Source organism: Xiphophorus maculatus, chromosome 18 (assembly GCF_002775205.1).
Source record: "Xiphophorus maculatus strain JP 163 A chromosome 18, X_maculatus-5.0-male, whole genome shotgun sequence".
Classification (NCBI taxonomy): Eukaryota; Metazoa; Chordata; class Actinopteri; order Cyprinodontiformes; family Poeciliidae; genus Xiphophorus; species Xiphophorus maculatus.
In genome coordinates this window covers 14,846,651-14,871,245 of record NC_036460.1, presented here as the reverse complement: position 1 = coordinate 14,871,245, position 24,595 = coordinate 14,846,651, and the positions used below count along the sequence as shown (strand labels likewise).

Sequence of the window (24,595 nt, the reverse complement as noted above, 5' to 3'; positions counted from 1 at the left end):
TTTTTTGTTTTATTTTGATCAGCAGTGATTATACTACGAAACTCGTCCACGGAGGCCATTTTTGTCTGACTTTAACTGAGGCTGGGTTGTTTCATGTACGCCTGGATGAGGGAGGTCCCCCAAAACAACTCGGTGCATTCTTAGAGTAATTATTATTAGCCAGCCACTCCTTGGACTTTTGCCACTGTCCCTGGTTTTTGTTGCTTGTTAATAATGGCTCTCACTTTGGTCAAAGGTTTTGAAATGGCTTTCTAACCATGTCCACATTTATTTATACCGATGACTTTCTTGAATTCTTTGTATCAGAGTATGATCTTTTGCTTCTTTAGATATTTTAACCAACTTAAAGTTGTCAGACAAGTTCTGTTTAAGTGATTTGTTGTTTCTGTAGATCAACCAGTAATGAGGCTTAGGTATTGATAGTGAAATTGAACTCAACTATCCAATAAAACATGGTTAATTGCAGGTAATTCAGGGCACACAATTATGTGGTTTTTATATTTTCATAGGGTCAGTTTAATTTGGGTAGCTTTTGGGTAGCTTCCCCTATCGAATGACCTTGACATTTAAAAACTAGGTTTTGTTTTTTATTTAGTCATTTTTGTCTAATATTTTTTTGCAGCACTGTTTATCACTCTGTGTGTAATAAATAAATATCTAAAAAGTTTTGATGATACTTGAACTATGCAACGGTAGATGAGTACTTCAGTTTACAACAATGTCTAAAGTAATTGTCAGATGCAGACATAAATACATGGTGAACTCATCTATTTGAATTTAGGACTTCTGATCTTACAAGTTTCCTTTATCCAGATGCAACAGAGGAATTAATTTGAGTACGCTGATGGGATTTATAGATTTAATAAAATATAGCAAAGAATATCAAGGATGTCACCGATATACTAAAAGACTAGATATACTGGAGAGTTTTGTATGACATTTACCATATTGCATGATTGTCATTAAAGACATTTACATTCAATGTAAAAAATGGAAGATCATTATAACCTTGACCATTTTAAACACTTTAATTTTCAGAGGGGGCATTCAAGTGATATGACCTTTACTCAAAAGGCACCATTACTAATCTCAGATTGGAGTAAATCACAGAGGCATCAACCAGAAAGGAAGGAACCTATTGATTTTGTTAATCTTTCTATAGAGTTGTCAGACCTACCTTTTTTGTCTCAAGCAATTGAATCACTAGTATCTCCTTGACCATCCTATTTCAACAAACATTATCTGCTGTGTGAAATACTACAAGGGCAGCAATCTGTCAAAAGGGTTAACTTAAGCCCAGAGGTCTACATTCAGGTGACTGGACTTCTTAAAGACTTTTGCAATTAGGTTTATTATGAATGTAATCTGAACCTACACTGTGACCATTGACAAATGGGATTCATGAGTTTATCTATGAAATATATATAAAAAGGTAGCTAGAAATCTCTGCACCTGAGAGATGTAGATTTTCTGCTGACAGGTAACCGCAGAGCATAAGACCACAAAGGTAAATGTGCAGTAACAAGCGAGCTCAAGCATACACCAGCTTGGAACTTTCAGAGTGTAATACATTGATTATACCACTTAAACTGATTGATCAATGTTCCCATGTCAGCAAAACAACTCTCCTAATTATAGTAATATTTTACATCAGCAGAGGTTGAGTGTAAAAACAAAATAAAGGTGTTAGGATAGATGAAGGGAGAAGAGGGAATGTGAAGAAGAGAGTGGGTCCATACCAACCTGCTTTCACTGCCTTGCTCCTTCTTCTCTCTGACCTTCAGCCACCTTCTCAATAGAAAGCGCCTGCGTCGTGGAGACGCACTGGGGGTGGAACAACTTGACCAGGAAGATGGGGCATCTTCATCACTGGATGGTGTGATCTCAATGGAAGGCAACTGGAGGTATTCCTTGGAGCTGGACCGGGATCTGGCTGTGAGCTGAATGGTGGTTAGCTGTGCTCTTGTGTTCTCCCTCTCGCTTGGCACATTCCTCATGCGTCGCATCTTGAAGCGCTTGCGTCGAAGAGTCGGGGTTGAGGAGCTGGATCGCACAGAACCATCTGATACTGCATTGTTCCCTCCATCTGAATAAGCTGGTGCATCTTTTGGGACACTCACCTGGAGCGAAGGAGGTCTCAGAGTGTCACCCATTGCTCCAAGTCTGACAAAGTCCAAGCAGTCCCAAACAAAGTTCTTTTAAGAGACCTGGATTCTCTAGTTCTGTAGCTAGAGAACTTGAAGTTTTAGCTTGAAGTTTTAGGTTAGTCCTTAAAAGATCAAGCACAAGGCAGTTTTTTTTAAGTCCTCACATAGCGTTTTATCTTCTTAAGTCCATTTTGAGTGCTTTCAGCGGTTATAAAGCAGGTCCAAATATGTTAGACCAGACAAAGTTCTCTTCGTGCTCCTTAGCTGCTGAATATGCATCAGTTTTGGCGTCTGGCTGACAGTCTGTGAAGAACAGTGTTGTTGCAATAAACTCATTCACTCAGGCTGGGAAGAAGAGGGCTAGATTAGATAACAAAAGGGGCTTCTGTTCTGAGAGCAGCAGATGAAACATGCATAAGGCCTGTCAGAGAGTGTAACACAACTCCTTTGCTGGTCCTCCCCAGAGACTGACAGGCCAAGTTACAAACACTGGCTATGCTACTAACCAAGGAGCTGGAGTAGGTACCTTAGCTGCTTTTATGTTAAAGGCAAAGGCACCAGATGTCAGCCCTTGAATATTGATGCTGTGGTTCGGATTTGGATATTGTTCTCACTTGGTTCTTATTCTGGCATCCCTGAGGCAGAGAAAGACACAGTTGGTCTCACTTGTGCTTGTTCTGGTTGTCAAGGTCCGTCCTAGGCTCCAGCTCATTGCTGCTTCCACCAAGTTACCGCCTACGGGCTAGAGGGAGGTGATGGGGCTGCAAGGTACAGTTAAGGCTCAGGGTGATAGAGTTAAACAGCCTCTCACACACATCCCATACACAAACTGCCACACAGACAGATAGTGGGACAGAACATTATGTACAGAAACACACACAGACACAAGCAGAAACCAAGATAACAGGTCACAGTAAACAAGCCAATCTTCAAAACATACACTGCACACCCACCACCATGCACCAGCCTAAGTTTATCCATTCTTCTAACACCCTTATTCCTACTAGGAATTTCCTAAGATAGTGTTAAGTCTATACAAGACCTTTAAACTTTCTGTCAAGATGTACAAACAAACTAGGGATACCTGCTAACACATACGGACCACTGTGCACATTAGATATACGGCAGAAGGTAACTGGTTTATGTGATAATGGAAAATCAAGGAAAACCAATACACTCTTCCAGTACTATCAGCAAGCTGACTGCATTTGTTAAGAGAGGCAGAGATGGTTTATGGATTTTGAGTCAGGTTTTACTTTGGCTTAGTTTACCTTTGTCTGTCTATGTTGTCAAAAAATGTTATGCTTTTTGTAATGTTCATTTTTTTTGTCACTGATTTCAGAAAAGGACATAGAATAAAATATTTCAAACCTTTATTTCAAATCATTTAGATGATTTAATTTGGCTTCAACATGATAAAACTCCAAAATTCACTGTCTCAGAAAATTACAATTTTGCAAAGATGTTATTGTATACTTATAGAAAATGACAAAAAGGAAAAAGTTTGGTTAAAAAATAAATAAATAAAAAGTGCCCTGTCAACAGTGATTACTGCAGCCATGACAGGAGTGCCATGCAAAATCCTATCAATAATTTGGGGGAACATTACAAGGATGGGACTAAGGCTAGAGTCCGTGCCTCAAGAGCCACTACGCACAGATCCTGCACATGGTCTACCAATGGTACACTTCTTCTATCAACTCACTCAACCAGAGACAATGTTAGGAGTGTCTTTCCTGAGCTAAGGAGAAGAAAAACTGACCTTTCTGCATGTCTTTTCCCTCTCTCATGCTCTACTTTCCTGTATAACAACTCTCACATAAAGGCCACCACAGCCAATAAAACCAAATGAAAAAAAAAAAGAAAAAAAGAAAGGCTCTAGCTAAAATATCAGGACAGCACCTCCTCCAGTGACAGACTGCAAGATGGAGGGGCATCGATTGATTCCTCAGCTTCTCGTTAAAGATTCGACATGAGAAGCAATGTTGCTCCTTCTCCATCCATAGGTAACTTCTTCAGTTATCTATGTAACTTGTGTGGTGAAGCAACAATCACTTGTGCTCATTCTGCTAAGCAACTAGCAAAATTTGTGCATGTGAAATTTTAAGCTTGTTCAATAAGGGCTATCGACAAAAGAAAGTTATAAAATGTGTTGCCGATTTTGTTGCTGTTGCAGCCTGTGTGTTGGGTTTCACACTCTGGGTGGCGAAAACTTTGGCCTGTCACTGTTGTTTGTAGCTCCCAATGTGTTGAGCTAATTTGCCAGGCGCATGGTCTCGTACCACAGTCATCAGAGTGTAGCATGAACGCCCCATGAGGAAAAGCAAGCAAGAGAAACGCTGATTTAAAAGCCAAAGGCGATAGCTGCAGTCTGGGAGCACTTTGAATTAAAACTGAGTGAACTGTGGTGAATCAAGTAATCTGTGCAGTCCATATGTTGAATTTACTGTTAAAAAGTGGCAATAAACACAGCAATACAACAAACCCGTGTCTGCACGTAAAACTTAATTATCCGATGCAGGTTTCCCCAAGTTGGGGAAAAGAAATCTACAAACAATGGCCTTTTTCTGTTTTAATGATAGTCCACGGGGTGTTTAATCAACAAAACAAAATATAAAAAGGCCAGTGCAAAATGGTGAACACTAAGACAGAGTAGCTTGCTTAACTGCTAAACTGTACTCTTACTACTCATCACACAGTAGTAAGTTTACACTTTTATTTCCCACAAAAGTCCTCACTGGTAGTATTGCCTGTTTTCCTTAAAATAACCTAATGATTAATATATTTTGAAGGGCAAGTCTTTATACAGTGACTTCATAATCTATCTTATTTGTTTTTTATTTGTTTATTTATTTTTAATATTTAAAATGTCTTCCAGTTCCAGTATTAAATTTTCTTTAGAAATGAGTTTATTGATGTTAGAGAGGGTGTACTTGCATTATTATGCCATTATCATTATATTGGTTCAATATGGTCTTAAAATTACAATGTTATTGTTTATCACAATAACTTCTTATCATCTAACAAAATTTGTTATCATGAGAAATTAATGTCCTCATACACTATAACTCTGGCAGGAAAGCCATGACAAAACAACTTAGAGCTTAGAGGATGATGTTTGTGGTGTGGGAATAAAAAGGGCCAGAAAGCACAGGTGGACCATTGTGGTGGACTATCAGAAAGACTGCAAGGTCCAAATCTAAAAAACTACTTTGTGCCAAAAAAGGTTTTACTGAGACATCTCGAGAAAGATAAATGAATGCATAAGAAAAAACTGAATGGCTCTCACCGAGGTGCACTTCAAAAGGCGACTGGAGAGCCGCTTTCTCTTTTTTTATTTATTTACGCTCTCATCCTTATGAGCACTCTGGAGCAAAGATTCCAAAATAGCAAATTTTACATTAATCTGGGTTCTGTATAACAGAAAAAAACGAACTGCCAAAGAACTGAAACTATACAGATTATTGAAGATGCACCATGTAAATTATTTACTTGACAAGATACAAAATGCAGACAGGGAAGAACGCTAGTAATAAAGAAGGTATGAAATACAGAAATTACTGATAAATTATAGTAATTTCTGTTGAAATGTGAAGTTTTATTACTTTTGTGAGTAAATACAGTAATATAAAAACATATAGAGACATATTCAATAAATTAGAATATTATTGAGAAGTTTGTGTATTTCAGTAACTCGGCTCACAAATAAAACATATTGTAGAAACTACACAACCACTGATGTTTTACAGCTTTTATTTCTGTTACTTTTATTTATAAATATTTCTTAGAATTAAAGAAAATGCAACATTTAAGATTAGAATATTACATTAGAGCAATAACAATCATTCTTAAAACAGGAATGTGGCTCTATCAAAAATAAGTTTAATACCTACGTAAAGGTTTTTATTTTTGAAACTGCACATCTAATCTGACAAACAGTCCCCATATAAACCCATATTCTAATTTAATAAATATGACTGTATTTTTTCAAAAGAAAAATATATAGATCTAAATACTACACTTGCGGTTTATGAAAGTAAAAATGACATGCTAAGAAAGGCAAAAAAGGGGAAAGTGTAAGTGTTATGTCATAACTGTTAGCAGTTGTTTTCGTACTGCAGATGTGTCTTACACCCTCACTAACACATATCTACCATTTCTGCGGTGTAGGTTAGAAAGATATACAACTTCAAGTAAGTCATATTCCAGCATCACTTACTCAAACATCTTATAATGTGGCATGCATAAAATTATCTATATCTAAGGCAGGATGCCTCCAACTCTTTTGGAACACATCAAAACATTCAGTGGCATAAATATCACAATTTCAAGATTGCACACACTACACACATTACATATACTACACATATCCAGCACAGTCTCAAATTTCAGATAACTGCTATGTCAACTTTGCAGCAATGCTCTAATAATATTACCTTATACAAATGCTCTGTCTGCACTGGTAATGTTTCACTTAACTAGGCCTGTTGAATGATAGAAGTTGCATGGCAAAGTAAGGCAGGGGAGTACTTCCTATTTTCTGATTATTTTTGCAAATAGCCGCCACCAGAAATGGCCACTCATACACTATGAGACAATTTTTGGGCTGAAAGAATTAATGTTCAATGCTTTTAGTCCAAAACGGTCAAGTAGATAAAACAAATTATGTTTTTTTTTTCTTACAAATAATAATTAAGTTGATGTAATCGGTTGTATTAAAAGATCGTATGCTGTTGAAGGACAAACAGCAGAATGCTAAAGGAGGAAATGGTGTCATTAAATACCAGTTGTCATTCTATACAGTGTGAAGTCCGGCCTCGCTGCACACAGACACAAAGACTTGGAGTGTGGAACATCATGGATTAATCATGAAAAGACAACGTCTCCTGTTACAGTTTGACACGTTTCAACATTAGCACATCAGGTCAAGCTCTGTCATTGCTGGGCTTAATTACTGCCTCTAGTGTATTTATTAGATTAGTGAATAGACAAAATTGCAATGACACACTTCCTGTGAAAAAACGTGAGCGACCAATTTTTGTATGCTAAAACAACTCGCTGGTAACAGGAATTTTGCAGTTTAATACAGTTATTATTACTCTGCCAAATTGTCCTGCCAGTTGTTGGAAGGTTTAACAGGATTCCAAGTCATGATCATAAACAACGTGATGCTTGGATCAGAAACGTCAACAGAGTCTGTCCTGAAGATCTATATGCACGGATTTGCATTGCACACTTTATCTCAGTTACATGCTACATCTGCCATTTTATAATAAACTCACATGCACACTTCTTTGATCCAACTTCGGCATAAACATTTCACAGGAACGCATTATTTATAAATGACCCTTGTAATCTAGGCACACTCAGGAGAGATCAAGCATCACTTGTGTCAGCTTTATTACAGCTGGAAGGAATAAAAACACAGTAGCTGGATAATTGAAATGTAATTTACAGTTAAATATCTAGAACAAAATTTTGCCCAACCAGAGTTTCTTTTACCTGTTCAATGTTAGTATTTTACCAAAAACAACTAGTATATGTTGGCTATATACTATATTGTCAACATATCGATACCACTGATATGAGGTATTGATACAGGATGGTAAATATGTTGATACACCTGCAAACTCCAATGATTTAAAAATAAAAATCAGAGAGGACGCAACAGGAAGGCCCAAAACATCTGGACATCTTTTGTACGGTGCATTTTGTTATGCGTTCATTAGAGGAGTCAACAGATGGACCTACCACAGAGGGACTTTGCTGTTACAGCTGAGACAGAGAGCACAGTTTTCCATCTCCATCATGACTTGTACACAGAACAGAACAACCATGTGATTGCTTGCCTTTCACGCATCATTACTGACAATCAAAGTTCACCCCTATTGTTCCCTGTATCTCTATTCTTAGCACCATGTCCCTGTCAGCAGAATGTCAAAGACTGCGGACAGATTACGGAGGACTGCTGATGCTGATTAACAAACTCTTAGAATAAAAATATGCAGCACAGATTAGTCAAATGAATTCTGAACAAGGAACCCAATAACACAGCATGAAGGACATGGAGGGAAATTCACAATGGATCAAGTGGTTTACCACGCCTGAATAACAGACACATGTTTATGTCATTAGGTATCATTTTTAATGTCTGTCTATATTATGATTCTGACCATCAACTGAGGCAGTATACTGTAGATCTGAAGTGCAACTGGAAAATGTTGAGGCAAAATATTCTTGATTGTTTTTTGTTCTAATAACCCTTACTTGTTATACAATAGAAATTATACATTGAAACCAAACATTAATCTCTAAATGATTACACACATTTCTTTACCTCCGGCAATGCCAATCATTAGCTCGCCATGGTATGAAGAAAATGTATCCACAATTCAAACAACTGAAGAAAAGAATGCTAACATAAACTGATGACCAGTAAGATATATGGTTATGGGATTACAATATTTGACATTTGTCCTTTCACTGCTATTTTATTCTTTGTCACACATATATTTTAATATATTAATATAAAATTGTGTAACAGTAGATCGACGAAGCTCACGAGACAAAACGATACACAGGACTGAGTTCACGAGAATTAGACAAGGTGAAATATCTGCAACATTTTCTGGGTAAACTATAAATCTATAATCAGTGTAAAATATTCCAGTTCAGGTAGGACTATAAATTTGTCCATGTAATTAAAAGAGATCAAGCATCACTTATGCAAAAAGCATCACTAATGCAAAAAAAAGCATTATTAATAACTGGGTGAAAAACTTTAATCTGGCTACCCAAACAAAAAGTTCAATTACTTAAGTCACTAATATCAGTTGATTATAGTAATGTATTACAGAGATGCCTATGTTTTTTTTTGTTCAAGTTGGTATTCCTTATTAAACATCTATGTCTCCATTATAATACTGTAATACCAACCAACATCCCATACAATGTTGCAATCCTTTATAAGCCTGAGTCTGACTGAAAGAAAGGGAGTGTTGACATAACACTTAGAAAAAAAGCAAAGTGGCATTACACTCTGACAAAATGAAAAATGTTTCAGGTCTTCATACATTTTTTAATGTGCTAATCAGCATAAATCCAACTAGTGCTCCAGTACAGCAGTAAGAATTACTGTAAAATGGGAAAAAAAAGGAAAAAGAGGAGCACTGGATATGACTGCATGGAAAAAAGACCAATCTTGTTGGAGTTCAAATCCTCCACTATTTTATTCCACAAATTAAACTTTGTAATGCTTTATAAATGACCTTCATGAATTTAAATTCAGAGCCAGGATTATTGTTTTGTTTTAAGCTATTGAATATTCACACAAAAGTTGTACAAATAGCTACTAGGATGAAAAAGCGTGCTGAAAGAATCCTCTGAGGCATTCTCACAATGTTAAGGCATTTATTTGCCTTTCATAGCCAAACTGCATACTTCTTAACTGAAGCTGGCAAACAATCCTATGTCCCACAGCTATCATCATGAAAAATGGGTTTAATCCCTGTTCTCTTTAGAGACTAGCAGAAGTGATCAAAACCCAGGCTTTCATCTCTTATTCAGAAACACTGAGTCCTAAAAATAGCTTTGTTACACTATAGAAACAGGCGCAGCTCCCTGGCATACTATAAAGTGTCAAGAAAAAGCGATCACAAAAGGGTTCAGAGTCAAGAGACAAATGTAGACAAATTCATGCCACCAACATCAATGAGTGTGGTTTGTTTAAAAAGAATCATTATGTTAGCTATTTAGTGATAGTGAGAGAGCCGCCAAAAATCAGCCACACCACTACAGAATGAAATATTAGAAGTCAAAGCTACAGTTCTTAGGGATTTCCAACCAGCAAATGAAAACATCATGGAAATTCATCTGTGCATGTACATCTAAGAAGTGCAGAGCTTTGGGAGTATTTTCTCTTTGACAGACTTCTTCTGCTTAATAATAATAATAATAATAATAATAATAATAATAATAATAATAATAATAATAATAATAATAATAATAATAATAATACCATAACTAGAAAATTCCTGAAGAAATTTAACCGGGGTCTGCCAAAGTGTGCCCGTCGGTTTGGACCCAGCGTTCTGATGCTAAAAATTAGCATCAATGCTAAGTTTAGCTAAAAAATTACAAAGTAGCATGTGGAGAATCACAAGAATGTTGACTAACATGGACTTGCATCATTCAGTATGTTAAAATTAATGCATAAGCTAAAATGAGCCAAAAAGCTAATGTTAGTGCACAAGGCAGCGCACTAATCTGAGAGGCAAAGATAATACAGGCTAATATTATTTCCTGAGCGTAATATTGAGGCTTTTATTTTGAATTTTTCAGTAAGCTTCATTTTAAATGGCAACACTAATTTCACGTGTAACAGTGGTTTGGTTAAACCACTTATATAATGCCCAAAAGAACAATCTGTTTTTGTGTTTCTAGGGCTCTAAATTTAATCAGTCACTGCTGTTGTTACTACAATAGATACCATATAAATTGTGCAAGTTTAGGTCCATATCGCCCCTCCTAACAGTACTTTTGAAGTCAGTTCTGTTGAATTACTGAAGGATATATTAGCATTCTATTAAGCAATGCTACCGTGTAATTCATAAGTAGATTATCCATTCATTTACAAATATGACATTAATTATTTCCTTTCCCATTTAGTCTATAAACCACCAAATAAATTTTACACTCAAAAAACCCAGGAGTCTTTGGGCATAGAGTGGGAACCCCACTGCACAGATGCATATTAGACCTTAATGCAGCCATCTCATTTTTTTATTATTTTTTTTTCCATTTATTTTACCACATAGGGGGGTTGAGAAAAATTCAAATGTTCAACAATGACCTGGCCTGGGTTCAGTTCCCAACCTTCAGTCTTTTGCTGCATGTCTTCCCCCACTTCTCTCTCTGCCTGTTTCCTGTTAGACTACTGCAAATAAAGGTTACTAATTCCACACAAAAATAATGTAAAAAGGCAGAAAAGAAAAACCAGGACTCAAATCTGACTCTCTGCACTGACTTATTTTCAATCAGAGGTAAGAATACATTCCAAGAATCATAATGAGCTACCGACTAAATCAGAGCCTAAACTTAACAATCGACTAATACAAATCTACACACAGTTATTGATTAGAAACAGAATTAATAAACCTATTCAACCAACACAGAACAGTCGAACTATAATCTACTGACAAGCATCAAATGGGTCTGAAATAATAACAGAATGTTCAAATGATTTTTGAAAAAAATACTTTTATATAAAAATACAATGAAAATATCTCCACTTCTCTGATTGCTAACTTGTCCAAAGAATGAGACAGACAAAGGGTCTCCTTCACATGTACTTTAATCCAGTTCCAAATAGCCTAATCCCATCTCATGAACATGTAAACACCAGCTCTGATCTTGCAGGTTTTATTTAGTCTTAGAGGGTAGCAGCCCAGTATCTTTGTCTCTCCTAAGAGGTTTTAGCTATTGTCTCCAAGACTGCCCTGGGTCATCTCTAAGGAGGGTGAACAGGCAGCAGCTGTCTGTCTAACAATCAAGGATGTCTGGGTATAATGGTTGTTAGGGATCCAAGTCTGGACCCAGTTTTAGTATCATAGCTGACAAATGAAATGTCATTTTCCCAAATGTGCACATGAGGTTTCCCAGTTGATAAAGACAGACAGTCTCTTTAGGAGACACACACAATAATGTAATTTAGAAGGCAGAGGTGTGACATCATGGCCTACAAGGCCTTCTCTGCTGACATAAACACTAATCAGAAACCCTAACATGCAACCGTCCTTTCTCTTCTCCTCTATTCCTATCTTCCTCTTCCTCTTTTAAAGTTAAAAGCCCCACCTTTCTCCCTGTTCTTTCCTTTCTCCCTGTCTTTTTCGTTTGTCTCTATTGCATTTGAAATAACCCAAAGCAATATATGCGTATATATACACACATGTAATAATAAATCATTATTGCATGTTCTTGCCAGTTGTCCATATGTTATGTAAAATCACCAGAATAATGATAAACACAAGCCATTCTGCATCTCCTCAACTACCTTCATTTCCTGTGGGGCTAGAAAACTTTTTCCCAGGCCTAACAACGACTAACCACTTTAGGAGAAGAGGGACTGTCGGAAAAGTAGGAGACATGCGACTGTGAGTTGCATTCAAAGCAACTTCATTCAGAAAGAGCAGGGTGCCAGCAACTCAGCATATTCACAGATCCTGCTAGAACATGTTGTTCTCATTGAGCAGAATGCCATTTTAAGACTATTTTACATTCAAGGTGAGAGTACAGTAAAAAAAAAAATAACATGACTGAAATACTAACACCTCTTTTGTTTTATTTAGCCAAGAATGGTTTGTATATTAAGCAAGTGAGTTGTTGAAAAGTTTTAAAATCACTGCCATAAGCAGCAATAACATTTCACCTGGCTGTTCACTTGTTATTGACAAAAGGCTTTCAGTTTAGGGAGACAAGTCCTCTTTAATGTGAATATGTCCAGTGTTCGATGTATGGAAACTGAAATATACACACTCAAACTCACAGACACTGAACTGAGCTCGCTGTGTCACATGGGAATAAATTGCATATTCAGCTGCAAGCGCCCTGAAGATTTCCTTTCTCACATACTGTACACAACATGTTTATGTATCCAAATCTATTTTTATCCACATTCTCACTATAACACAGCAATTTTTCAGCATTGTGTACAGTATGTTGGTCAGTACGCATTTGTACTAAAGTTACACAGTTCTATCTTAAGACTTTACCAAAGCAGAAAGTTTACTGTATGTGAAAAACAAAAGTATGCAATCGTACATCCATCCAGCCATATAACTTTTAAAACTGTGCATATTAGCAACACCACAACAAGAGAGTATGGCGACCACAGAAAAAACAGAGACTTATGACTCCTTACAAGGAGTGGGTTAAAACTTCCCGCAGTATTTTTTTTTACAATAAATTCACAATAACATTTCTATCATGATTTTCCAACACAAAAGCAAAATTCTTAAAGAAAAACAAATAATGGGACAGGTGACCAAGGTTCATTTCTAAATGTATTGGAGTGTGCACAATTTTGCCAAATTATGACAGGCATAATTGACATTTGATACCTACATTAAGAGTTATGCGGTTTGAAATACTAAAAAGTACTACAATGATCAATGAAACCATTAACCATTTTAATTGTGATACATCGAAAAATCAGTTAATTAAGGTGAGGGAAAAGGAGGAAAACAAAACCGATGTTTCTCAGCATCAACATAAAACAGGAATATATAGCATAGAATAGATAATCCCATTATCTTGCTGGCTTGAAAGACAGACATAATGAACAAAACTAAAAAAGTCTAAGTCCAACTGCAACTCTATCAAAGTGGTGATACCTGGAAAACTTGATATTTACTGAGGTGGCACTTGTTATGAAATAGTTTAAGAACTACCGTTCTAGAAGTTCAAGACTGAGTAGAATTTGGTATAAACACATCATTTCCATCTAGCATTGCAAAAACAATCAAGATACACCATGTCTTTACTCACTGCAGACAGTGTTTCTATCTAACCTAGTGAGGCACTGAAAAATACAAGGTTCCCACTTCCACCAGCAGCTTCTAGTAATTTTCCTTCAGAAACCTGAATCTCAATAACAATCAAAATTTCACTTTAGCACTTGAAGGAACACAAAAATCAAATGTCTAGACATAAAGGATGCATGTGAATTACAAAAAAAAGATTACTGAAAAGGTGCATGGAACAGTGGCTCAAAGACAGAAGAGAGACACGATTAGCAGAAAGACAGCAGAAGGACAACAGAAGAGACCGTTCAAAGACCCAAGCAAAGTTGCAAATGTCTCCATGTGTAACAACTTATGTAACAAAAAGGAAAATAACCAAACACATGGTATCAAGAGAATCAGAAAGGTTCTCCCTTGAAGAAGTTGTTAAATGATCAGAATGTGAGCACAAATTATAAGAAATGGCTCATAAATGATGGTGATCATGCTTATCTAAGAGCTGCTGATCCAACGTAGGTGCTACTCAATCATTAACAGACATGTTTGCACTATATTATGACAAAGGCTGACACACAGTGGCCTTCCATGCGTCTGAAGCAGCAGACAGCAGGAGGAACTGGACAAGTGCAACACAGCCGCTCTCAGCGATGCAGGAAATTACAGCCCGCAACTCACTGAGAATCGTGGCAAGTCTGCGAGTTGGAATATTTACAAAAGTTCATTGGAGCTTTAGAACATCCTCAGCATCGTAAATGACAGTGAGACAAAGTTTAATCTGTTTTTTTATGCATCGACAGCAAATCACGTCGGTCCGCGCAAATCTGAGATTTGTTTTACAAACGCGAAATAAGCGGTATTTTCCCCCCTCAACTGAACGGCCAACATCAGAAAACCAGTCATAGCTTCATCTGCTTAGAAACAGGATAATTTTACCTTCAATTGAGTGTGTTTTTTTTTCCTGTCGTCGCCACAAACTTCCACAAACTTAGTCGTCCACACGGATCAAGAATGGGCAGATTCAGGGAATAAGTTCATGAACTGCTTCCATCCATGATGGCAGATGAAAATAGATCCGGTGAGGTCTGTAGCTTTGTTTGGCCGAGCGAAAAACACCAAAGTGAAAGCAGTGCATCTTAGAGGAGGCGGGAGCCGTTACTTCACGGATGAGAGGCGCACAGAGCAGACCACTGAGCGGTGACCTATCAGTGTCTGGACAAACACCACCAGTCGACTCCCCGCTTTTAACCTCTTACTGCCCTCAGTTGTGCCTCATTATTTATTTATTGACTACTTATTTACCCATTTGTCCTAACTCGTCTTCAGTGGTGTCTTAATATCTAATATAGATAGAGTTCAATAAATAACATGAGAGAAACTTTCAGCAATTCAAGTAAAAACAGTCTTTGTATGTTTATTACACAGATCATGAATGAAACAAAACTTATTTTATTGGGAAATTATAAATACGACCTACTAAAAAAGTATTTTGAATCCATTATTGTTATTATGTCCAGGTTATGACCATGATGGAGAGTTGTTCAGTCATTCACACCGCCCTGAGGACAAACCATAGAACAGCATTACTACATAAGCTGGCTATTCAGTGGGAAGTAGCTAATCATATTCATTGAGAGATGGAGATATTAAACTTTGATATTCAGAAGTAGTGTTCTGAATTTAAGTAAGAGTCGTGTTCTGGTACAATTGATAGACTATACAGAAGATGGTCCTAGTGTGTATTGCTTATAGCTGTTGTTATCTTGGGCTGTGATTATCAACTTCTCATTAATACCCAGTTAATTGCTAAAGAGCAGTTCAGATCGGTCCTGTGATGGCGGTGACATCAGATTTTGCAGTCTGCCTCACACTCTTCCCTGAAGGAGTGGGGCAGGATCTGCGGACAAAGGAGCAATGTACTGATAAAATTCAGAAACCTTGCTGCACTTATGGAAGCTGTCTTCTCAACTTGGCCAAAGCTGCAAATGCTTTATTTATTAGCACTCCTTGGACCCTGTCTACCCATGGATTCAACAGCTATCACATCTGCCCAAACAGTTAATTTTGAGTTGCTTGTCTTGTCTTTACAGAGGTGGAGAAGTCATAAGAAATCAACTCCTGCCAAGTCATACACCCCAGCTGATGAGAAGTAAAGTGTTGACGAGAGTGCCTCTGATAATGCTAGATCTGTCTCAAACAAGACATGTATCCTAAATTATCTCTCTGTAACTTGACTGAATGTGGGTAAGCCTTCTCTGAACTTGTCCCTATTGCTGTAGCACCGACGTCACCCAATGCAGATGGAGGACAAGTAAATGTAGCCCATTTATCTCTGTTGATCCAGCAGCAAAATGCCTAAAGTCTGTGTCCTGTACAGTTGTTCCAACCGTTCTGATAGCGAGAAAGATTAGAGTTGTTTTTCGTGTTTCGAAGGTAGTTGGTCACAAGGGAGTTAACTTTTAAAAAAAACTTACCGAAAAAAGAGGAGAAAAGTGGATCAACAATCTACAGCTAAAAACAGGAGGTGAGGAAACTAACAATGCCAGAGCCCACTTTCTAACAGGTAACGATCACATCGTTTAAATTGTATTTTCAGATATTTTATTGGACAGTTACTTAGAAAGACAAGTATTCATATGTAAGGTAAGATATATTATTTTAATGCCCTAGCGTGGTTGTCCTCAGAGTGCTAATGTTGTTAGCAGCAGCTAGCTCAGTGCCGAGTCACGGACAGAAAATATAATGTTTATTCAGTGGGACTTTCATACTAAAAAAACAAACAAACAAAAAGCTAAATAAATTAAATATAACCTGCCCAGCCGTATAGACGCTAATGAATATAGTTCGTGGCTACGACGACTCAACATTAACGTACAACTTCAGCATAAATTTGGGTTAAAAGAAGCTAAATAAATTATTTACCAGGAGGTCCAGGCTCATAGACACAACATGGATTAGCTTGTTGTTAGCGATAGCATCTTATCATAGACTAATTGTTTAAAATAGCACAATTCACTACTCACCCGAAGGAACAAGTCGACAGACATTTAATGTCTGCCTCTTCCATTCTATGTTTTCACCACCTTACCATAATGGCCAGGAGTGAGTTGAGGAAGTTTTCTGATCTGCTCCTGTTTGTTTTTTACCCCATAAAAAGCAGCAGTGCTGCCGCAATTTTCAAGAGATACCAGTTTATAGTTTTTGTAGTTGTTTCAATTTGTCCAATGCTAGAAATTTGTTACAGTGTCCCTGACTCAGACATCAGTTCAGCTTACATATTGAAAACATAGTTGCTCCATCAATTTATGAGAATCTGCTGAAATTCTGATTTTTAAAAAAATTAAGAGTCAACACAACTAGGTCGATTCATTAGTAGAGTAATCCTAAGTGTAATCTTTACACGCAATATATCTTTTATATCACAACAGAAATATTACAGCCTTCACTTTAATCATTTTCTCATGATTGCAGACTGTGTTGGATTAACACTCTGTCTACTTGTACACATTTTGATGTTTTACATGAGATGTATGTTACTCTTTCAGCACCGTAAACTGATCAAGTTAATGAGGACCGATAAAGAGCAAATATATCAGTGCTCAGCAGCTTTTTTGCCACAGAACATTAGATCTGATCCTGTCCAATCAGGAACACAATATTAAAGGTTATAGAGAAAGCTTATAGGCAAATTTTCAAGGAGCAATTGTGTATTTCTGCATTTATGTATCTTCACATGTCAGTCAATAAGTGCAACATTTTCTTGAGAGTTTGTTCGCTAACCGTGCTAAAGGCAGAAACAATTTGCTTCTTGGTGTCTGCTTTGAAAAGGAACAGCGTCTCTATTCATTGAAGCTGACAAAGAAAAAGAGGCAGACAGTTTAACAGATGAGACAAACACATCTACCATTTCAATCAAATCCCTGTTACATTCTATCAAAAATATTTTTTACAAGAAGTCTTTAGCCAGACTTCCAGTCACCATAAAACCATACTCTGACATAAAACACCATAATCTTTTGAGCCAAGCAACAAATGACATGCAATGTCTTTTTTTCTTTTCTTTTTTGTACTTGAAGTCTCCCGACTCCAATTATCTTATGTCACACATTGACTCTAACAAATTTATAATCATTTTTAAAGATATTTTCATTTATTTATTGTCAGGCATAGCTACAATTGTAATTTCATATCTATTATCTATGTGGGCAATGTGAACAAGATTATGGTGAAATTAAATCAAATGTTTGACTTCATTTCAGTCAGTAACCCATGGCAAATGTACATTTAGTACTTGCAACCCTGCAACAAAAACAAGAAACAGCAATATGATTATTATCATGTGTAAAACTTAATACTAATAGTCTAAAAACAATATTTGTGACTCAAGCTCACAGTAAAAGCAAACTCAAACTGAATGGATGAGTTTTACAGAAAAAAAATCACAAAATTGTAACAAAAAATAATTTCACTACTTGGATTTAGAATTAGATGTACAGAGAAGCAAACCTGAATATCAGGGTCGGAGTGAGTGTGTTTTTGATAGAAAGGTTCACAGCCCTTTTTTTGTGCTCTAGAATGACGTAGCTGTTGTTTGATAAGAATCCAATTACGCTGTGAGAGTGCAGTGTTCCAGTATCTCTGTGGTTGGAGGAACAGGAAATCTCTGTAGAATCTCCCATCGCAGTGTGCAGTCTTTGAATGTAATCCATCAGCCACACTCAGTGGCAGCTCTACCATTCATACACACTGCAAAGTGTGCCAAATTGGTGGCCTATAATACGTGAAGGATTGTCTTGGTTATCTATTGACCCTCTCCCTGTCTCTCAGTGTTTTTGCTTATCAATAGCCTAAAAGGAAAATGTCTGGTGTTGATGCAAATGAATGACTACAGTACTAACATTATTCCGCTCCCATTTTATTGTAATTGTTGGTCCTTTTAGATTGAAAGGAAATCCATAAGACAGGTAAAAGGAAAAAAAAATTAAAATAAAATTATTCTTTAGAGACACACTTGTCCCCTCTAAGGAACAAGGGTGTACAGAAAATGAATGGATGGATGGATAGAGACACTTGTTGGAACGATTACAGCGGAGCTTTCTCTCAGAAAACTAAAAAAGGCAATTTGCCTTTAAAACACTTTTTAATGTAGACAAGCCAGTGATTTCTCAGATTCTTGAAATGAGCATAACTCTTACGGATTCCATGATTTCTATTGATGTTAAATACTATTATCCTCTATTGACCAGTGTATATTGTGTGTTTGTGAATTTCAGAGTAGAATATAATGTCTATCTCATTACAAAGCCCTAACAGCCTAGCCCCATCTTCTCTGAAAGAACTTATTGTTCTCTATTATCCCACTTGAACTGTTCTTTCACCCTCAACTGGCCTACAGCTTTCAGAGTTTCAAGATTCAAAATTGGAGGCATTATATTTTTTCTTTTTTAATGGTGTCCTTGTTCTGTAGGAAAGAAAGCTCTTAAAACTGCAAAGTTTCAAACTAAACTTACCAAACCTATTTGGTATCATAAAGGAGGAGTCTTATATCATGCTTTATATCATGCTATAATGTTATTCCCTCATCAGCTTGTCTGCCTTTGGCTCATTAGCTGAAGGCAGAGTGTTGGAAAGAGCAGGGGCTTCTCAAAAAGACAGGCCAATTTCAAGGTGAAATTCCAAAGTCAATTTATTTTTTTAAGTTACATTTGAGATTTACAGCATTTTTTAACAACTGAAGGTAACATAATTGCTTTATTGTGCTATAAATTGCCACTGTGGTTCTGGAAAGAACAAAATGTTACCCTTTTAAATGTCATTCTTCTGTTACTTTTTGTATATTTCTAATTTGTCCTTTTTTCACACATAACTCACCACAATGCTAATCTGAAGCAATGATATACCAGCACCTAAAAAAAGCAACAACTCGAGCATGCCCACATGTCCACATGCCCACAGTTTCCCGAGGACAGAAACATTACATCAATTTGTTAAAAAAGAAAAGAAAGAAAAAAAGGCAGTCTTGCTTTGCTCCAGGGAGATACTATGAGCATGAAATTCCAATATACCTGTTTACATGACCTGGCCTCAGGCTTATCACCTGATTTCTCTGATGTAGATTTGGTGCTGTTAATACTTCACAGTTATGGTCCCATCACACAAGGTACACTGCAGCTGGAAGGTTTGCACTCTATTTGAATTGTAGTGATGTATATTTGAACAGTATAATATGCCAGGCCATCTAGAGTGCATGTAATTAATTTAACTGCTACACACAGCTTTACTACTGTATGATGTATATTGTACCACTGTATGATTTAGTACAATGTAAGTGTAAGAATGGAAGTGAAGGAATAAAAGGGTGTTAAACTGAAAGAAGGAAAATTTTATTATTGAAATGTTGGGAGAAAAAGAGGAACACAACAGGGGAGAATCCACAGGGTTTGTACCAGACTTGGTGAGGTAATTACAGCATGCTCCAACTTCACATCCATCTTCAGCTGCACATATGGCAGTTCTAGGCAAATGGGCAGAATCTGCAGCTGTTCATTATTGGGGCCTGCCATGCAAAGCAATGGCAGGAACCTATTGCTATTCTCCCAAGAAAAGTTTCTTTATTATTATTGGGGCCTGCCATGCAAAGCAATGGCAGGAACCTATTACTCTACACCCAACAAGCGTCTCTTTAATATTATTATAATTCTTTATTTTTCTTCCGTAACCGTTAATGCGGCTCGTACCGCTGGGTGCACACCTACAAATGAGGTATCAAAACGTGCAGAAAATTCACGCCATTGGAGCTATTATTTTTGGTGGGATTTGGGCTTAACGTGGCGACATAATTCGCAAAAAACTGCGAAAAAAACCCCATTATAACTCAATGGGAAAAATCCTAGAAATACCCTATTTTTGAGGATTTGCTGTGTCGTCACAAATTCACCTAGAAATGCCATTCAAATTTCATTTTGTAGATACGTCTGTGATCTCTTCGAAAGTGAAGACGGCTCGTCGATACCAGTTACGGTTTGTCCACAATTTGCCTCTAAGCGACCCAAAGTTTCTCATTTTTGCTCAAGTTAGAGTGCGTTTCTGGCTGCTTAGAGTGAGAGATGAAGACAACTTTTTCAACCCAAATCATTTTTGAAATCGCCATCACGCCCACAAATATCGCACGATTAGTATCAAAATCGGTCCTGACATTGATACGCCTGTCTGCTCCGGTAAAATGTTTTCGAAATTTATCTAGACCGTACGGTTTTCTGTCACGGTGCTTCAGAGCAAAGTCATGCGACAGGATTTTCTGAGGCTGTCTGAGGCTCTCTCCCATGTATTTGAATAGAATTTCAGATCTGGGCACAACATTTCTTTCTCTCATCGCTGTAAATGTTCTGAGTGAGGTACAGATATGAATCTCGGGACTATCGCAGAAGACACATTGAACTGTCATACGCTGCAAACGCTTTTCGAATATGTATTACGGTTCCCGAACAAGAAGGATTTGTTTCCAATGCTTTTTTGTCAGTAAAATGTGTTTGCTCAAACACACAATTGTGTGTTTGAGAGCTCAGCGCTCAGAGCTCACACCTGCTGAGACCATTATTTACCATAGCAACGGAACTCAAGAGGCTATTGGCTGCTGATTTGGACTACAGATACGCATCGCTGTAGTTCTATCTATCCTCAGTTGAAACAGATCAGGACTGAGAACTGGCCTTTAGAACTACCTGCTGCTATGGGCTGTATATAACTGATTTAACTCAGTAACTGTTACACATGGGATTAGTTTGGAACTTTAAAATTAAGCATACTGAAAATTTCAAAATAAAAGCCTTGAATATTTTACATGACGTAATTGCTCTTTTTGGCCGTATATGACTTTTTCATCCAAAGCAATGTTACACATGGGATTAGTTTGGAATTTTAAAATGGAGCATAATAATAATTTCAAAATAAAAGCCTTGAATATTTTACATGACGTAATTGCTCTTATTGGCCGTATATGACTTTTTCATCCAAAGCAATGTTACACATGGGATTAGTTCGGAACTTTAAAATGGAGAATAATAATAATTTCAAAATAAAAGCCTTGAATATTTTTACATCAGGTAATTGCTGTTTTTGGCTTTATATGACTTTTTCATCCAAAGCACTGTTACACATGGGATTACTTTGGAACTTTAAAATGGAGAATAATAATAATTTCAAAATAAAAGCCTTGAATATTTTTACATCAGGTAATTGCTGTTTTTGGCTTTATATGACTTTTTCATCCAAAGCACTGTTACACATGGGATTACTTTGGAACTTTAAAATGGAGAATAATAATAATTTCAAAATAAAAGCCTTGAATATTTTTACATCAGGTAATTGCTGTTTTTGGCTTTATATGACTTTTTCATCCAAAGCACTGTTACACATGGGATTAGTTTGGAACTTTAAAATGGAGCATAATAATAATTTCAAAATAAAAGCCTTGAATATTTTTACATCAGGTAATTGCTCTTTTTGGCTTTATTTGACTTTTTCATCCAAAGCAATGTTACACATGGGATTAGTTTGGAATTTTAAAATGGAGCATAATAATAATTTCAAAATAAAAGCCTTGAATATTTTTACATCAGGTAATTGCGCTTTTTGGCTTTATGTGACTTTTTCATCCAAAGCACTGTTACACATGGGATTAGTTCGGAACTTTAAAATGGAGCATAATAATAATTTCAAAATAAAAGCCTTGCATATTTTTACATCAGGTAATTGCGCTTTTTGGCTTTATGTGACTTTTTTATCCAAAGCACTGTTACACATGGGATTCGTTCGGAACTTTAAAATGGAGCATACTGAAAATTTCAAAATAAAAGCCTTGAGAATTTTTACATGAGATTATTGCTGTTTTGAGCACTATATAACTGATTTTATCCAATGACTGTTATTCATGGGATTAGGTTGGCCCTTTGAAATGAAGTTTAACAAAACTTCCAAAATAAAAGCCTCGACAAAAATTTTAAATCGTACCGAACGGTGCACGTCCGCCTCGCTTAACGTTCTTGCGGTTCTCCGCGTGCCATTGATTACGTTGCGGCGTTCTTTAGCGTCGATGCCGATTTGTGGCGTGACGACGCCGGGCCCGAACCCCACGGGCGCGCCTTGGCAGGCCCCGGCTAAATTTCTTCCGAAATTTTCTAGTTGGGGCCTGCCATGCAAAGCAATGGCAGGAACCTATTACTATTGTCGGAGAGAAGCGTCTCTTTAAGTATTATTCTTTATTTTTCTTCCGTAACCGTTAATGCGGCTCGTACCGCTGGGTGCACACCTACAAATGAGGTATCAAAACGTGCAGAAAATTCACGCCATTGGAGCTATTACTTGTGGTGGGATTTGGGCTTAACGTGGCGACATAATTCGCAAAAAACTACGAAAAAAACCCCATTATAACTCAATGGGAAAAATCCTAGAAATACCCTATTTTTGAGGATTTGCTGTGTCGTCACAAATTCACCTAGAAATGCCATTCAAATTTCATTTTGTAGATACGTCTGTGATCTCTTCGAAAGTGAAGACGGCTCGTCGATACCAGTTACGGTTTGTCCACAATTTGCCTCTAAGCGACCCAAAGTTTCTCATTTTTCTTCAAATTAGAGTGACAGCCCATCTCGGATCAGATCTGGGCACAACATTTCTTTCTCTCATCACTGTAAATGCTCTGAGTGAGGTACAGATATGAATCTCGGGACTATCGCAGAAGACACATTGAACTGTCATACGCTTAAAACGCTTTTCGAATATGTATTACGGTTCCCGAACAAGAAGGATTTGTTTCCAATGCTTTTTTTCAGTAAAGTGTGTTTGCTCAAACACACTTGTGTGTTTGAGAGCTCAGCGCTCACAGCTCACACCTGCTGAGACCATTATTTACCATAGCAACGGAACTCAAGAGGCTATTGGCTGCTGGGTTAGGACTACGAATACGCATCACTGTAGTTCTATCTATCCTCAGTTGAAACAGATCAGGACTGAGAACTGGCCTTTAGAACTACCTGCTGCTATGGGCTGTATATAACTGATTTAACTCAGTAACTGTTACACATGGGATTAGTTTGGAACTTTAAAATTAAGCATAACGAAAATTTCAAAATAAAAGCCTTGAATATTTTACATGACGTAATTGCTCTTTTTGGCCGTATATGACTTTTTCATCCAAAGCAATGTTACACATGGGATTAGTTCGGAACTTTAAAATGGAGCATAATAATAATTTCAAAATAAAAGCCTTGAATATTTTTACATCAGCTACTTGTGTTTTGAGCATTATATAACTATTTTAACCGAAGGACTATTACGCATGGGATTAGTTTGGCCCTTTGAAATGAAGCATCCTGCAAATTTCAAAATAAAAGCCTTGAATATTTTTACATGACGTAATTGCTCTTTTTGGCTTTATTTGACTTTTTCATCCAAAGCACTGTTACACATGGTATTAGTTTGGCCCTTTGAAATGAATATTAACAAAAATTTCAAAATAAAAGCCTTGAATATTTTTACATCATGTAATTGCTCTTTTTGGCTTTATTTGACTTTTTCATCCAAAGCACTGTTACACGTGGTATTAGTTTGGCCCTTTGAAATGAAGCTTAACAAAAGTTTCAAAATAAAAGCCTTGAATATTTTTACATGACGTAATTGCTCTTTTTGGCTTTATTTGACTTTTTCATCCAAAGCACTCTTACACGTGGTATTAGTTCAGAACTTTAAAATGAAGCATACTGAAAATTTCAAAATAAAAGCCTTGAATATTTTACATGAAGTAATTGCTCTTTTTGGCCGTATATGACTTTTTCATCCAAAGCAATGTTACACATGGGATTAGTTCGGACCTTTAAAATGGAGAATAATAATTTCAAAATAAAAGCCTTGAATATTTTCACATCAGGTAATTGC

General features: G+C 36.8%; 1 protein-coding gene across 6 annotated transcripts in view; it reads right to left on the bottom strand.

Moving 5' to 3' along the window:
* Positions 1 to 24,595, bottom strand: part of gramd1b (GRAM domain containing 1B) — a 116,879-nt gene that overhangs the window by 72,535 nt on the left and 19,749 nt on the right. For all 6 annotated transcript variants that reach the window (XM_023352084.1, XM_023352085.1, XM_023352088.1 and 3 more), the window contains exon 2: positions 1,744 to 2,908. In XM_023352084.1, coding sequence (XP_023207852.1) covers positions 1,744 to 2,153 — 410 coding nt within the window. In that variant the 5' untranslated portion in view covers positions 2,154 to 2,908. The remainder of the gene's footprint in view (positions 1 to 1,743; positions 2,909 to 24,595) is intronic.